Here is a 14728-nt window from a genome sequence, read left to right on the forward strand (position 1 = left end):
TTCATCTTTTTTTCATTTTGATTGCTTGCGATAGTGTAGGAGTATTGTGTAAGATACAAGTGTCTTCCTTTGAATATGGTTTAAAAACAAATCTATCTTTGCAATTTCATACATAAATGTCGAAGAAGTGTGACAGTCCTTTGGAAGCAATTGAAAGCATTAGCCACCCGCCACAGCAGCTTGGTGTTTGGTTGAGGTTCTCTCCAATCTACCCTACTGTTTCTTATCTTCCCTTCATGCTCTTCCTCATGCTTAGTTAGTATGAAGCTTAATACCTATTGCTAAGCTTAAATCGCTTGCCCACGGCCCCATATTACACCCCCGCTGTCGCCTTCTCGTGGCTCACGATCTTCGTTTTGCTGCCCTTGTCGCCCAGAATATAAAAACTCTGAGGCTTGCCATTGCTACCCGTGCTGTACTTGCCGCTGGCGTGCTTTTTCGACTTGCCGCCGCCGGTTTGCCTCTTGGCCGGCGCGTAGTACGTCGGGAACTTGCGCTTGCCCAGCCGGCCCGACCCATCGGACCCGTCGCGCTCGTGCGAGCCCATCTTCAGCAGCGACTTTTCGCGCGGTGCCGCCTCCCACGGTTTGCTCCAGGTCGGAATTTCCTTAATGTCGATCAGCTCGTCGATGTCATCGTGGCGGCGCGAGTTCGGATGGCGGCTCTGCTTCGCGCCGAGCATCTTCTTCAGCACCGGAATGTTCCAGTGGTAGATGCGTGCCGGTTTGCCGTTCGATTTGAATCCAACCGGGACCTACAAAAACACACACACACAGAGACCGCAGACCGCAGGGTTAGCAAATGAGGACACAGTGCGGGAGGGAGCAGCAGCCGAGGCTCCCCAATCTTACCTGCTTGCCGACGTCCGAAATGCTGTTCAGCGGGGCGTTGTTCGTGTAGTAGTACGGATTCGGGGGCAGCTTGATGACATACATGTGCGAATCGTCCGGACGGCCGTAGTGGCGGGATTCCTCCGCCAGCCGCTTCTTGTGGTGGTTGGTCGCGGGACGTACCTTGCCCAGGCCGAGCTTGCTGCAAAATCAGTACATGCAACGAAATGTCGAACCAGCGTTAGCAACACGCAATTTCGAAATTGGAGAAACCTATTCACAATTGCTGTCATTCGCCCACGAGCCAGCGTCAGGAAGAAATGACGCACATTCAGGTGTCGGGGAGCTCGGGGAATGAGGATTCTCGATCAATCGAAAAATCAATATTTAAAGACTCGTCCAAAACGCAGACGAGGCATAGCTCTACGATGCTGACGGCGGGTGTGCTGCAGAAGCGAAGATTGTTTCGCTATTTCGCTACCGAAACGACGTCTTGAAGCCATTGCTATACAATAAGCATGAGTGTGCATGAATGTGGAGATGTGATTTTGGGGTTTTGCTTGTGTTTATCTCTCGCTCTTTGCTCTCTGGCCGTGTGGTGTTGATCGATAATTTGCTACAGGGTAGGTTTTTGCGCATGAAAGATGAGCTCCAAACAAAAAAAGGCCAACACCAAACACGATTCGGCCGGAGTGTTTTGAGCAGTTTCCAATAGTGAAACAAATATGTTTTTGTCTGTGTGTGCCACCACGAAAGCAGGTATATTTGTGGGTCTTTCTTTGCGTACAGCTGTGTGCAAAATAATTCCAGTGGCAGTTTCTTCGTTTCCTGTTGGTATTGTTAGAGTTGACCCATAATTCCATTGAAGGAAGTGCAAGTTTATAACATGAGTTGACCGATTATGGCATTGTTGCAAATATGCTGTACAAGATCTGTGCTACCTACACGTGCGAAATGCTTGTTCTCCTAACAAAACTGTGATTGATTCATGTCCATCATTTTTGTTGATTTTTACGCCTATTACTAGTTTTGGGTGGCATCCTTTCTTAATTATTGCACATTTGCAGTTGGACCATCCGAGAAGTAACACTTCCTTCTGGAATTCTAGACTAAATTGTCTCCTATTCAGTTAATTTCAATAAAAAAAGCTGTTTGATTATTATCATAAGAGCCTTGCGTATGATGATTATCAAGGCTTTCAATATTAAACCATCTAACAGCTGCCACTGTTTTGCACACCACTGTAGATCTATCACCTTCCCAAATTTGCATTAAACACCGGATCTTCTCATCAAAAGCGTGCAAAGGCGTCATAATGATAGGTTTATGGTGATCTCCAAAATCAGCTCGAATTGAACAGATCTCGAAGCGATCGCGATCGGCCATCGGCGTTTCACGCTATGCCTGCTAGTCTTGTTCGCCAACGATACGACTTCTATTAATAGATCTCCCCTACCCCAAGCCGTTCGATCGCCCACTTTACTCACCCGAACAGCTCCGCATTGCTCAGATCCTTCTTGGAGGAAACGTCCAGCGATTTCGGCGCGAACCGATTAGCGTTCTTGTGCGGCCCGTGATGGTGCGCTCCTGCGTCCAGCTCGTTCGACTGCGCTGCACTGCTGTCCATCGCGAGCGTCTTGATGTACGTGATCGGGGTGGACTTTTTGCTGGCCTTGCCGAGCCGGACAGCTTTTCCGGTCACCAGGGACGCTCCGGGGCTCGCGTTCGTGTCGTGGTCGGTCGATATGGTTTTCGCGACGGTGGCCGGTGCCTTCTCCGCCAGTGCGCACCCAAGCACGAGGGTAGCGCCGAGCAGCAACAGTCTGCCGGGCGGGCACGAAAATGGGAAAAAAGAAAATGAGTTGGAAAATAAATAGTTATTCGCGTATGAATAAATTTTGTCGGCTGTCGAACGACCCCACAGTCCTCGCAGTCCGAAGCGGAAGGGGACTGAAACGGATGGGAAATGAATACTTTAGTGTCTTTAGGCCTTAAATGGTACTAAATAGTGCGGCTCGTAGGTAGGCAGGCAGGGGAAAATAAGGCCCGCCTGCAGCGGGCAGGTGTGGTTAATTCTGAGCACGGCAAAACGGGCTAGCAAAGGGGAGAGGCCCTGGCCGGGAGGGCGAAAGAAGCATCTCATCAGTGCGTGCCATTCGCCCCGGAGGACGGGAAATTTGCCATTTTACGCCACTCGCACGGAACACCGGCAATATGTCGTGAAGCATGGCGTCATGCGAGACGATGACGAACGCAAGACGATGTCCACCGACTGTCGGATAGGCTGGAGACGCTGGGCTGGGGCCTCGTGCGATGCACACTGACACGGTCGCTGGTTCCTCCCCATACACACACACACACACACCGGCCGGGCCAGTACCGTTAGTATCATTTGCCCGCTGCCCGACGATAAGGGGTTCGCTGTTTGCGCTCTTCTTTGTAGCGTGTGCGTTTTTGCTCTTTTTGCTGGCTTCTTGCCGTGCCCAGATCGTCATTAAATCAGCCGGAATGGATTGCCGCTTACGGTGCAAGAACCTGCGCCAACAGAACCGTACTGCGTTCTACGGCAAGATCGCGCACGCGCGTTTGTGTGTCTCTCTCTCTCTCGCTCTCTATAATACGCAACTGACCGTGTAGCGTATAATCCGTAGCTGTTATGTATTATTGATAAGCTGCTGTCGCACAGGACATTAGCACCTGGACCATCGAGATCGTGCAAAGGAGAGTCGAAGTATCGCGATCGTGATCGTGCGTCGATAGTTGATCAGATCGGGGAGGATTTTAGGCCTCCCTCCTGTTTCCTTCGGTACACGATCGAGATGGGAATGTGAGAGGAGGAAAACAGTAAATTGAGGACGTCCCGAGATGGATGTGTGCATTCCAAACGGGGTTGACCATTTGCGGTCATAATACCGCCCATGAGTGTGTGTGTGTGCGTGTGTGTGTGTGTGGGAAGGCACCCTATTGCGAAAGAGGTCCCAGTTTTGGTTCCCGATTCGATTCGGGGTGGGAATCGCGATCACTCTGTCCACATACTGTCCAGGTATGGTACCGGCTAGGGCGCGGTGTACATCGCGTATCCATATCTGTTCGATACCGAACTGGGAGTGAGAAAAGTTAGAAGCAAAAAATAAACCCCCGTGCACCCCGTCTGTGGACTCATTTCTATTGCGGATCTACTGCAATGCTGTTCGGATCGATCGGATCGATCTGTTCCAGAAAACCAAAGCCAAAGGGTCATAAAAAAACAAGCTGTTCCGACTAGAGCGGCGTTGTTCTAGCGGCAAACTTCACAATGGTCATTCTCTACCGTATCCTCTCCCTTCTCCTCCCCTTACTATTGCGCTACTAGAACACATCAACACCCCCCCAACCTGTCAGCGAACTCAACCGAAGCGCGGCGCTGGACCATTTTGTTTTTATCGTCCACCCAAACGTACCCTGCACACAACGCCGTGCGGATGGATTTTCGCGCTTTTCTGGCAATTATCGCGATACGGTCGGATTGCGCGAAATCACCCCGTAACGAGTTGGCGTTCTTGGAGCGGGCCAAATTCTTCAAGTGTTGGGCCGTTGGGCGGCGAACTGGGTGTATTGTTTGGACGCGTGCGGCGTGCTTTCGCGCCAGCCGCCCAAAGGGAAAGAGTTGCAGGGGGAATTGCTGTTTTCCTCTGTACGCTTTTCTGCCCACTGTTAGCTAGAAAACAGCTTCAGTCATCGTTTGCTTCTATTTTGGAATGTTTTTTTTTTTTTTTTTGTTGTTTCTGCTTTTTTGTTTATTGCGCTTTCCGCATTGTGCGGTCCTGTGTGTGGTGCTTTTGTTGTTTTGGGGTCGTCTTCATTTCTTGTGGTTGCGGTCTGCTCGGAATAATAGAACGCTAGGAAGTGCCTCCGTTCTATTGACCTTTGCTGTTGGTCCGGTACTTGTCTGGCAAGCCATGTCTCCCTGCCCGGTAAACCTGTTCATCATTCTTGCTAGCGCTGCTTGGGTGGTTCGAGTGGCATGCCCGGTCAGGCTGATGCTGCTACAGTTAGAACAACCTACGGGAAGCATGAACTCATGCTGTAAATTGTGACCAGTGGGTGAAGTGAAGTTTGCTTGATAATTGCCTCACGAAAGCTCCGCAACAAAAACCTGACCCGTCATCGTCACCGAACCCAATTTTCGGCTCGCCGAGGGTTTGGTGAGGAATCAATTTGAACGACGACACAGCTACGCTGACGGGGCTGGAATTTGTGCGGCGCAATTGCCGTGCCGTGTCCTGAAGTTTTATTTTTGTGCGTTTTATGGTGCAATTAGAACGATGATGTCATGCGATAAAAATTTATCATTGTTAGGTTGTTCTGCTTCGGCTGATGAGTAATATGGTGAGCGGGGATAAGGTTTTTTCGTTCGGGTTTGGCGCAAATCAAAAGTTCTTCCCATTTGCGCACTGGAAGTACGGATGATGGAATTTTACCGTTTCGTTGCAATGATTGTTTCAGTTATTCAGAATGATCGGAATTTTTCGACTAACATTGGAATAGCCACCAACAAAAAAACCCTATGAGTAATGCTTTTGAATAAATTTGTTATCGTTATCGTGCTCAACGGTCACTGCTTGAGGGATTTTGCAATTCAAACTTCAAAGATCGCTTTAAATCAGAGTAGATAGTATGATTTTGTTCACGAAATAGAATGAATGTTGTTTAGTAGGTATTAGGGCATGAGCACAAGATCATATCCAGTTTACAGTTTATTCAGGCAACTAGCTGAAAAGATCGGGGTGCGGATAGCCACAAATGGCTTCTAATTGCATGCTTTTGCAAAACCATTAGTTACGGATCTACCAGTTCGCTAAAGTTTAACGACCTCAGCTGGAAGATAATCACTGAGATGGCGAAATATTACTTGTGAATATAAGTATGATCAAGCAATAATTAAATCATTGTTTTAAATAAGAGAATATTTAATATAAACTACAAGATTGGATGTATAAAAGCGGAAGAAAATATAATTCTAATACTTAAACCTGGCTAGGAGCGCAAAAAAGAAACAAATTTATAGCTGTATGGCGTAATTCTGGAGCAAACACAATTTGTCCAAACTGAATTCAATCAACTTAATCAAGATATGCTTGATGGAAAAATGGAACTAGATTACGATAAAGCTTGCTAAAGATTAACCGAAACCGTTTGTGTGCCTGCACACATCGGTTCACTCACATCAACAGATTAATCGCCGAACCGATGTAAACACGACCTTTAATACAGCAAGCAAAATCGGCAATCTCATTCGCCAATTAATTATGCATGAAAGACTACTTCAAACACACCACCGATGGCCCGTTGGCTAATATTCACCCAACCCACCCTGTTGCGGTCGGGGAGCGCCCGGTGCGAAATTTACATCTGTCAACATTGTTTGAATAATTGTCTCACGGCCCCGAAAACTAACATTTCTATCTAGCTGCCCAACCTAATTCGACACCACCACGATCGACCCTTGCGGGAGGGACGACGGTGAGCTAAGGAGACGATAGAAATTTCACCACAGTTCTTCCAATATCAACTCCGACGGCCCGTTCTGGTGTCGCGTTCACATTAATTGGGGACACCAGAAAAAAAACTAAGAAAGGCAAAAAAAAGTACATCGACACTGGGACACATCGGTGTGGCTTTCGGTTGTTTGCCGATCCGGCCACTACTTTTCTCCCCAAACCAACGCTAAGCTAATCTAAGCTCATTCATTAGGCCAATTAGGTGGACGCTCGGGGGTCCACTCCCCGTACCCTTTCGGGGCGTTGGAGCGGGGGCTGCGAGAAGCTAGTTTGGTGTTTTTTTTTCTTTTCGGGGCTCTAATTTCCTTTGCGGCGGAGGAGAACGCGATCGATAGAGAAAGCTAAGCCGATAGGAAGCAAGGGAGGAAGGTTTTTTTCCGGAATTGGGCTTTTCAAGCTGGACCAGAAAGTGGAAATCTTTTCCGTTAAATAAATCATTTCTTTCCACTCACTTTTTTGCGGTTTTGCAAAACAATGCAAACATCAAAAAACGGCTCAATGCTGCAGAAAGAAGAAAAAAAACCATCACTCCACTTTTACTGTGGCTTATGTTTAGCCGTGCCGCGATGATTTTCGTACGCATTTTATTCGCTATTTTGCCGGTGGAAGCAAACGAAGCAAAAAAAAAACAAACAAACAAACAAACAGACACACACGAGCGGAAGGTAATAGAAATTGGAGGAGGAAAAATCAATCAAACCAATCCCATCCCTCAATCGGCACAGATTTCCACCGGTTAAAAGACAAATAAATAATGGGAAAACGGCGAACAATAGCTTTCCAGCGCTAAATGGGTAACAAGCGGCCCAAACCCTCCACTTATTTCGATTGGTCAATCGATCCCGAAGCTTTAGTGACTTTCTCATTAGCGTCAGCGGCGAGAGTGAGTTGTTTTATTATTATTAAGTTCACAATTAACCAACTGTTGCATTCCGGTCTGAGAATGCGGTCAGACACAGTATGAAAGGGCGTCGCAGTTTCCCAGTGGCGGTGGTTGTCGGTTTTATGACAGATTTTCGATAGCTACGAAAGAGCAGATGGGGCAGCGAGTGCTACCGAAATTCTTTCTCGTATGGCTCCGTGCGTAATAGAGAGCAAACACACTGAGGCACGCCCCGGCCACTCATCTCAAGACGGCCATTAAATCAAACAACGTCCCGCCGAAACGGGACGGAACATCAATTCGTCGGTTCTTCCTTCGATTTTCACTTAACGATCGAACGATCGGCATGATCGTAAAAATATTCCATCACTCGTAGGATGCACTTGGCCGTGCATCCTTCCCGAGCCCATCACACACTTTAATGACTCATTTTACTCTTCCGAACCAATAAATTAAATGAAGAAAAAAAAACGACCACGATGGCGAACAAATAAAGCGATCGTCGGGAAAACGGGTCAATGGGGTTTTGATGGGAGATGTTGAAGCTCTCGCCGTAGCCCCCCAATAAGCATGCTTTTAATGAATCTTGGTGATCGTAAAAAAATGGGTCCCCGCATCCCCCTCCCGAATACCCCCACCGGGTGGTGTGGATAAAATCGTCCGTCACGGCGGGGAAACCGTCGTGTCCCGGTTCGTTCTCCTTCGCCGGCCGGCTCGAGATCTTTCGTTCTTATCTTTTACCACGGCACCGGCACACCTGTATGTCGCCGCCTGCCGTTACGAAAACGCACCCCCAAATCTAAACCGTTAGCGACGTTCTCGAGTGTATGAGTGTGTGTGTGTGTGTGTGTGTGTGTGGGTATCTATGCATGATATCTCGTGTAAAATCTCGCCGGCCGGCAAGCAAAAAAAAGCCAGGCAGAACCTTCCCGTTTTGCGCAACCACTTACTTCTTCGTCAGTAAAACGGGAGATAATGGCAAAATAACGTAAAAGCAGAAGAAAATAATACAAAAAAACCCCAAGGAAAGATTCACGATTTTAACCCGCAAAATAGATACATTCAGGCGAGGGGAAGGGGATGGAGTGGTAAAGCTATTAGGGTTGGCACAGGGAGTAGGATGGCAGGCAGGAAAGGGCAGGATGGGGAAGCTAGTTGCAATTAGGCGATGAAATTAGGATGAGCATATAAGCGAGCCGCGTCACAGCAGGTGCGTTAATGGGACTTTTTGCTGATCGTCATCGTCACCCAGCTGGTTCTTTACCGGGCTGGCTCCCTTTTTGGGGTGGTTGGGCTGGGGCCTGCACCCATCTACAATCTGACGCCTACAAGCGGCTCAATAAACGCGCAATTACCTTTGCGAGCTTTCTAATGAGGTCGCCGATCGGTGTGGTGCGGTTTGAGCGCGCGAAAGACTTCAACGAGCGAGCAGAACAGGAACGAAACGGATAATATTGTCGACACTGAAGATGATTCTTCTTTTTTTATAAAATGACTTCCATCATATGAAATATTGATATAAACTTAACGTAAATTTTTGTGATTGTTTTTTAAATTTCACGATCATATATTGTATAATCGTATACAATAAACCAAGCGGTGGCTGGACATGACAGAGCCGTGTGAATAACTATGCTTAGGAAAATAGCTAATGAGGGCCATTAAACCTCAAATTAGACATCATTCGAGCATCATTAGCGCTAATAGTTACATCGTAAATCGGTACATCCGGAATTGCTTGTTAAATAGGACATTTTGATCGATCTTACGTACGTTTATTGATTTATTTTCTTGCAGGTTGCATTTTACGACATTTTGCTGCTTATTGTACGATAAGATCGCCCATAACATAATGAGCATCAATTTGAAAAGCAAATAATTAATCATTTTTTCTATTTTTTTTTAAATAAATGTCACACTGAATGTTTGTTTCAAATTATGCAATTTTTTGTAGCTAAATGATTTAAATAATAAGGCACAAATCATACGTCTGAAGTCTGATACGCAGATTGGGTCTGTTTTGTTTATCGTGCAAAAGAATCAACCGGAATGCAATTAATTTCCCAATCCCGTTTTCGTTGTCAGCCAGCTGCCTGATTCGGACGATAAATATTCATCACACACAGCCCAACGTTCTGGTTTTTCAATTTGTTCCATCGCGCATCACGCCTTGCGGGCTGCAAACACACGGATGGCGAAATTGGCCGATCCTTTATGCAGGTGAAGAAACCACCCAACAACGGCAACATTAAAACGAAAACACACACACACAAAAAACTATGTTGCGATCATGCTGTGCGCGTTCTTTCACGTTTCCCCACGGTGGATCGTACCTTCTTTGAACGAAAACGTAAAAAAAACATCCAACTCCTGACCCACCCTGAGTGTGCCAATGATTAATGCTTTTGCGGGTGAAATTTTCGGTGTCAAAAATAATGATTCTCGATTTTTGTTGTTTTGCTCCTATCTCACTCCCAGCTCCCGCGGGGTGTGATGGCCCTGTGAAAGCACAGCACAATTCACAGCGCCCAAATTCAGCGCCCCGCGACTACGCAAAAGCAACAAGAAAGAAAAAAAAATAAACCAACAACCAGGCGTCTAATTTGCACTGTCTGATACGGCGGGACACACACACATACACACAGAGAGCAAACAGCTTTGCACAGTTTGTTTTACTCCAATTTGTTCCTCCAAATGGGGCGGGTTTGGGTGGTTTTATGTTGTGTTGTGTGTGTTTTTTTTCATTCACTGATCGTGGCTGATCGTGATCCCGTGGCTTAAATTGCAATTGCGGCCCATTTCCTCCAGGGGTCGCAGCGGTGCGTGTGCAAATGTGCACAAATTGGGGACGCTTTGGGATGCAGTTCCCTGTCCCCCTTCCGATGAGGGTTTGAAAAATCACGAGTTTTGATCGAGCCCGGTTAGACGGGCAAAATAATTGGCAAATCGGGTAGTACCCCTTTTGCCCCCGGGAAGGATAAAAGAGCCGAGTCGAGTGTTTGCTCCCGTTTTCCCCTTGGGAAGAGAAAAGCACCCCCCGCTGCGATGGGAAACAAGCGGCCGGAATGGGGTTCGCTTATCGGGATCGGGAGCCATCGAAGCGGGAGATACCCCATCATCATCATCAGCAGCAGCAGCAACATCAGCCCCATCTTCAGCACGGTCCGAGGGGGTTGTTTTCGTGTTTCTAAAACTCTCCAAAACGATTTTCTATTTAATTCTAGCGTCCCGAAACCGGTGGACAGCGATCGTGACGCTGGTCGCTTCATCGCCCAGCCCTCGATCGGAACTTCCGATTGTGTCCCGCACCATCCATCCCGTTAGCTCTGTGCATGGGGTTAGCTCGTTAAAAGGGTGGTGGTAGTGGTGAGTGTTTAAAGGCCACCAAATGAAGTGACGAGACGGATTAATCATAGCAACTAATGCGCGGGAACTAGCAAACGAGGGAGATTTAAAACGAAGGCAGCAGAATGTAGGCTGACTGATGAGAAAGGAAGCGATTACGATCGTAGCAAACAGATCGTCAATTTTCTGCTCTTCTTTGTCGCGTTTTTGCTTCATTCTAAATAAACAAACAAGGAAGGAGCGACGGCTCCAGCAGTGAATGTAACCGTAATTTAAAAACAAAATAGAAGAAAGGAAGGAAGTATCTATTTACAAAATAAAACGTTTAGTAAAACAATTGGAATTACAAATGCGTGCCAGACTACTCGCTGAAAATGTCCGCACAGAGGAGATAATTGATAAAGTTGGAGAGAGAGAGAGAGAGGGGGAAAAATGAAGCAAACTGTTCGTTACACTTTGTGGGTTTAAAATGAAAAACTATTTGAGGGGAGCAACAAAAAAATTGTAAATTTCGCTTTTCTCTGTACAACACAATCACTCTTGTGCAAACATTATAAAAGAGGGCGGTTGTGTATGTGAGTTTTTACAATAGAAATGAATAATAGAAACGAGTAACATTCGCCAGCGATGGGTTGCGTCTTGTGCAATGCAGGAGAAAGACTTATAAATGTTTAACACTCCTCTCAACGCTGCAGACAGCACAACGCCCAAAATATACGAGTCTTTATCCAAACACCCATCAACAGCTCCGGACTCCGGGGCGATGCGTCACACACCAACACCACCAGCACGGAATGCGTCCTCCACGGCACACAAACAAACGAAACGAGCGCATTATTCTAGCCGCGTTTTCTCACCCGTCCGCGAGCGGGCTAAGATGTGCTTCCGCATCTTTCGTTAGAGCACGCCATCATCGCCATCACACTGGCGCATCTTCACAATGACCCTCGTACGTTTGGCGCACGCGGCGTGTGAACCTGCAACCTTCAAACCCGACCGCTTTCCCACCTTAGAGCCGCCCGCCCGCGGTGCCGTTTTTATTCTTTACCACAACTGCTAGTGCTGCTATTTCCGCACACTTCCGAAGGCACAGTCGGTGCGGGGGCCGGCCCAGGCCGCTCGCTTATCTAATTGACGAGCAGCGCAAGCAAAACCATTATCAAAACGCCATCAAACGCACGCACCCCGCGGGGCAAGAAAGCCCGGGCAAGCCAGCTGATGGGAAGTTCTTGGCTCATGTGACTCACGGGGCAGCGCAGCTTAAAATTCACTTGTCGACCCCACGGGGTTGGCTCATCTTCACATTCTTCTGCCCAGGTATGCCTTACCCACCAGTTGCTCCTTCCCTCCCCCCAACTACCCCTCGCACTTATCAGTTTCCTCTCGTTGGAGGAACCGGGTTTTAACTTGTCAACCTGTCCTCCCTTGGCTTGGACAAAACCTGATACCCGTCCGTAGCTGCACCGGTCATAACCATTAAGCCGCCGTCCACCGCACACTTCTAAACGGTACCGTTGGGTATGATGCCTCCCTTCCTCCCGGTCGCTCCTCCATCCCTCGGTCCCCTTAGGAATGCAAAAGAAAATGGCAAATACGCAACGAGAGGGTGCCTTTGCGCATACCATTCTGCATATACCGTCTATTCTTGCGTGTGTTTGCGTGCATGTGTGTGTGGCGTTTTTACCCTTTCTTTGCAATCTGTTTTTTTTTGCTTTTTTGCTTTTCTCGGAATAACCCACCCGAAGGGAAGAACCGATGCATGCGTCCCCAAGGCTCGAGATGCAAGCATCCAAAACTGCCCTCGGGGAAAAGGGGACAAGCGAAGAGGGGGCGAAGAAAGATCTAATGCCCCCGCGGCACCGGACCGATTCGTTCCGCCAACTGACCGTTGGGACCGCAAAATTTATGGATTTCGTTTGTTGCATTTCGTTGGTGCAGCACCATGCATGTAGGGGGGGCAGGCGCACTCCGGGGCGTTGCGTTTTGGAATATTAAATTCTGGAAATGTGCAATCGCCAATTCTTCTTCTGCCAGTGGCCTGTTCCGGTGCGGCGCCCCGTCCACTACCACCCGGTTTGCGCAAAAGCCTGCTTTTCGAGTTTTGTGTTTTTCTTTTTCGTGTGTGTGTTTGGTGTTGGCCGAGGGCGCCATTCGCTGCACTGCAGCACAGTGAGAAAGCATAAGAACCTGGGTCCACTGGTACTCGCGGACCAATGAATCATCTGCTTTTGTGTGTGTGCATGTGTACGTGTGTGTGTGTGTGTGGAGCGCCACGCCGGACGGATGGTAGAAGGATAGGATGGCTTTAGCATTACTTGCTTTTTTGCGCAGCATCACCATCATCTCCGGCCGGACGGACGGAGGGAACCAAATTTCCTCGGAATTTTCGACCACCGCGAAGCAGAACGCGTTCGGGTCGAGCAGGCACGCACCTCGGAAGCTGCCTTCTTCTTTCGGTGGCTTCCCACAATAGACAGTTGCCCCCTTTGCCGGCCCTCTTTCCGTGCAAGCTGTTCCTGGATTTGGACGGTTATTAAATGGGTACTTACGAAAATCGATTGCCAAACATCGTGTCGTGTCGAAGATGGGTAAGTGCTCCCAGTAGCTGCCACGCTGCTCTGCTTGAACGTTACTGTCACTAAGCACAGGGAAGCACACGCAAAACTATCAGCTCGCCTATCGAAGCAAGCGGTGGAAAACACTTGCACTTCAAACCGTTTGCAAACCACTTGCCAACACTTTGTTTTCTCACTTTAATTAAACAGCAAATCTAAAAAAAAGCCTACCAAAAAAGCTACCCAGACACCTTTCTTTGCACACTCTCTTTTGCTGTTGCTCACGTGCGGAAAAATTGAATGGAAAATCGCGCTCTGCACAGCAATCGTGCAATCCGTTCGCGTTGACGGAACCGGACAGAATGAAGTGATCGCACTGGTTGGTCTGCGCAGGAAAAGCTTCGCTGGTAACGCACACCGGCCGGATCGGTGGTGGTGGTGGTGGCGATGGTGATGCGCAGATAGCAGGCGTAACGTTCGGCGCGCGTAGAAACGTTTCGGCGTGCACGGATCAAGTTTCGCTCGACGACTGACGACTGAGAGAGCGCGGTGAGTGAGCGTGAGTGGCCGTGGTCAGCTTCGGGTGGCGACCACCGTGATGCTGCGCGGAGGGTTTTCGATGCAAGGGGGATGTGAGGGGTTATTATAGGGGTGCGTTTGAGGGTGAAAGGGTGATGTGGAGTCCCGAACGAGTGGCGAGTGATCGGCAAAGCGAGCGAAAGTCATCGGGAAGGTAAGTTCCCGCAGAATGCACAGTGGGATTGGCGTTTTCAAAATGAATTTCAACATAAGGGGAATGTTGTCGAGATTTCAAGGAATTGGCTGTTCTGGTTGAGGTTCAATATTACTAAATCTTTGATTGTACCTCAGTTTTAGTCTTATCCTGTTTAAAATTGGTAATGTTGTACTTCAAATAATGATCTGTTCCAAATTGGATCCGCTTGAGCATTACATTCATCGTTTTCAACACTACAATGCAGAAGCTTAAGGCTCTAGGGTTTAAAATGTATTGAATCGTTTCATCGTTAGGGCGGTCTTGTGATACAGTCGTCAACTCGCACGACTTAACAGCATGTCCGTCATTGGTTCAAGCTCCAAATGGACCGTACACCCATACGCAGGACTAACTATCCTGCTTTATGGGTAATCAATAAGTCACTGAAAACCAGGCTCTCACTGGTGGTACAGGCAGAGTCCTTGACACCGATAACGGTTGTTGTGCCAAAGAAGAAGAAGTATCGGATCATCATCATGATCAATAAGACTCAATTGAATTTAAATATGCGTAGAATTGAAGGTATTTTAAAGTTATGTATTTTATCTGGGGGAGATAATCGAAACCTTCTGTTGAGTTCGTAAGCCGTTGAATTTCAAGAGCTTTGATCAGGGACGGATTAAACACTACGAAAACTAAGCGGCCGCGTAGAACCCTGAGAACTCGAGGGGCCCCAAAAAGAAACCCACCACCCGCTCAATCCTTCTCTAGTTTAGAATTACTCATGCAACTTCTCGCTTAACACGTCAGAAAGGACCACATTCGTGTGACAGCTTAGGTCCTCCAATCGTGTTAAGCTG

At 47.8% G+C, this 14728-nt stretch overlaps 1 protein-coding gene across 1 annotated transcript; it reads right to left on the reverse strand.

The window, feature by feature from the left end:
• Positions 1–163: 163 nt before the first annotated feature.
• Positions 164–13699, reverse strand: LOC120947338 (uncharacterized). Its single transcript, XM_040362564.2, has 4 exons — positions 13148–13699; positions 2318–2653; positions 852–1032; positions 164–754 (listed from the first exon to the last, which is right to left on the reverse strand). Exons 1-4 carry the CDS (start codon positions 13165–13167, stop codon positions 314–316), a joined length of 978 nt encoding a protein of 325 aa, XP_040218498.1. The 5' UTR covers positions 13168–13699; the 3' UTR covers positions 164–313.
• Positions 13700–14728: the final 1029 nt, after the last annotated feature.

Source organism: Anopheles coluzzii, chromosome 2 (genome assembly GCF_943734685.1).
Source record: "Anopheles coluzzii chromosome 2, AcolN3, whole genome shotgun sequence".
NCBI lineage: Eukaryota > Metazoa > Arthropoda > Insecta > Diptera > Culicidae > Anopheles > Anopheles coluzzii.

What these genes read in the sequence shown, in the direction of transcription:
- LOC120947338 (XM_040362564.2), bottom strand. Translation starts at nt 13,167, where the DNA reads ATGTTTGGCAATCGATTTTC. An exon ending in AGCAATGCGGAGCTGTTCGG is followed by an intron (nt 1,033 to 2,317) that starts GTGAGTAAAGTG and finishes CTGATTTTGCAG; the next exon opens with CAAGCTCGGCCTGGGCAAGG. An exon ending in TTTCGGACGTCGGCAAGCAG is followed by an intron (nt 755 to 851) that starts GTAAGATTGGGG and finishes GTGTTTTTGTAG; the next exon opens with GTCCCGGTTGGATTCAAATC.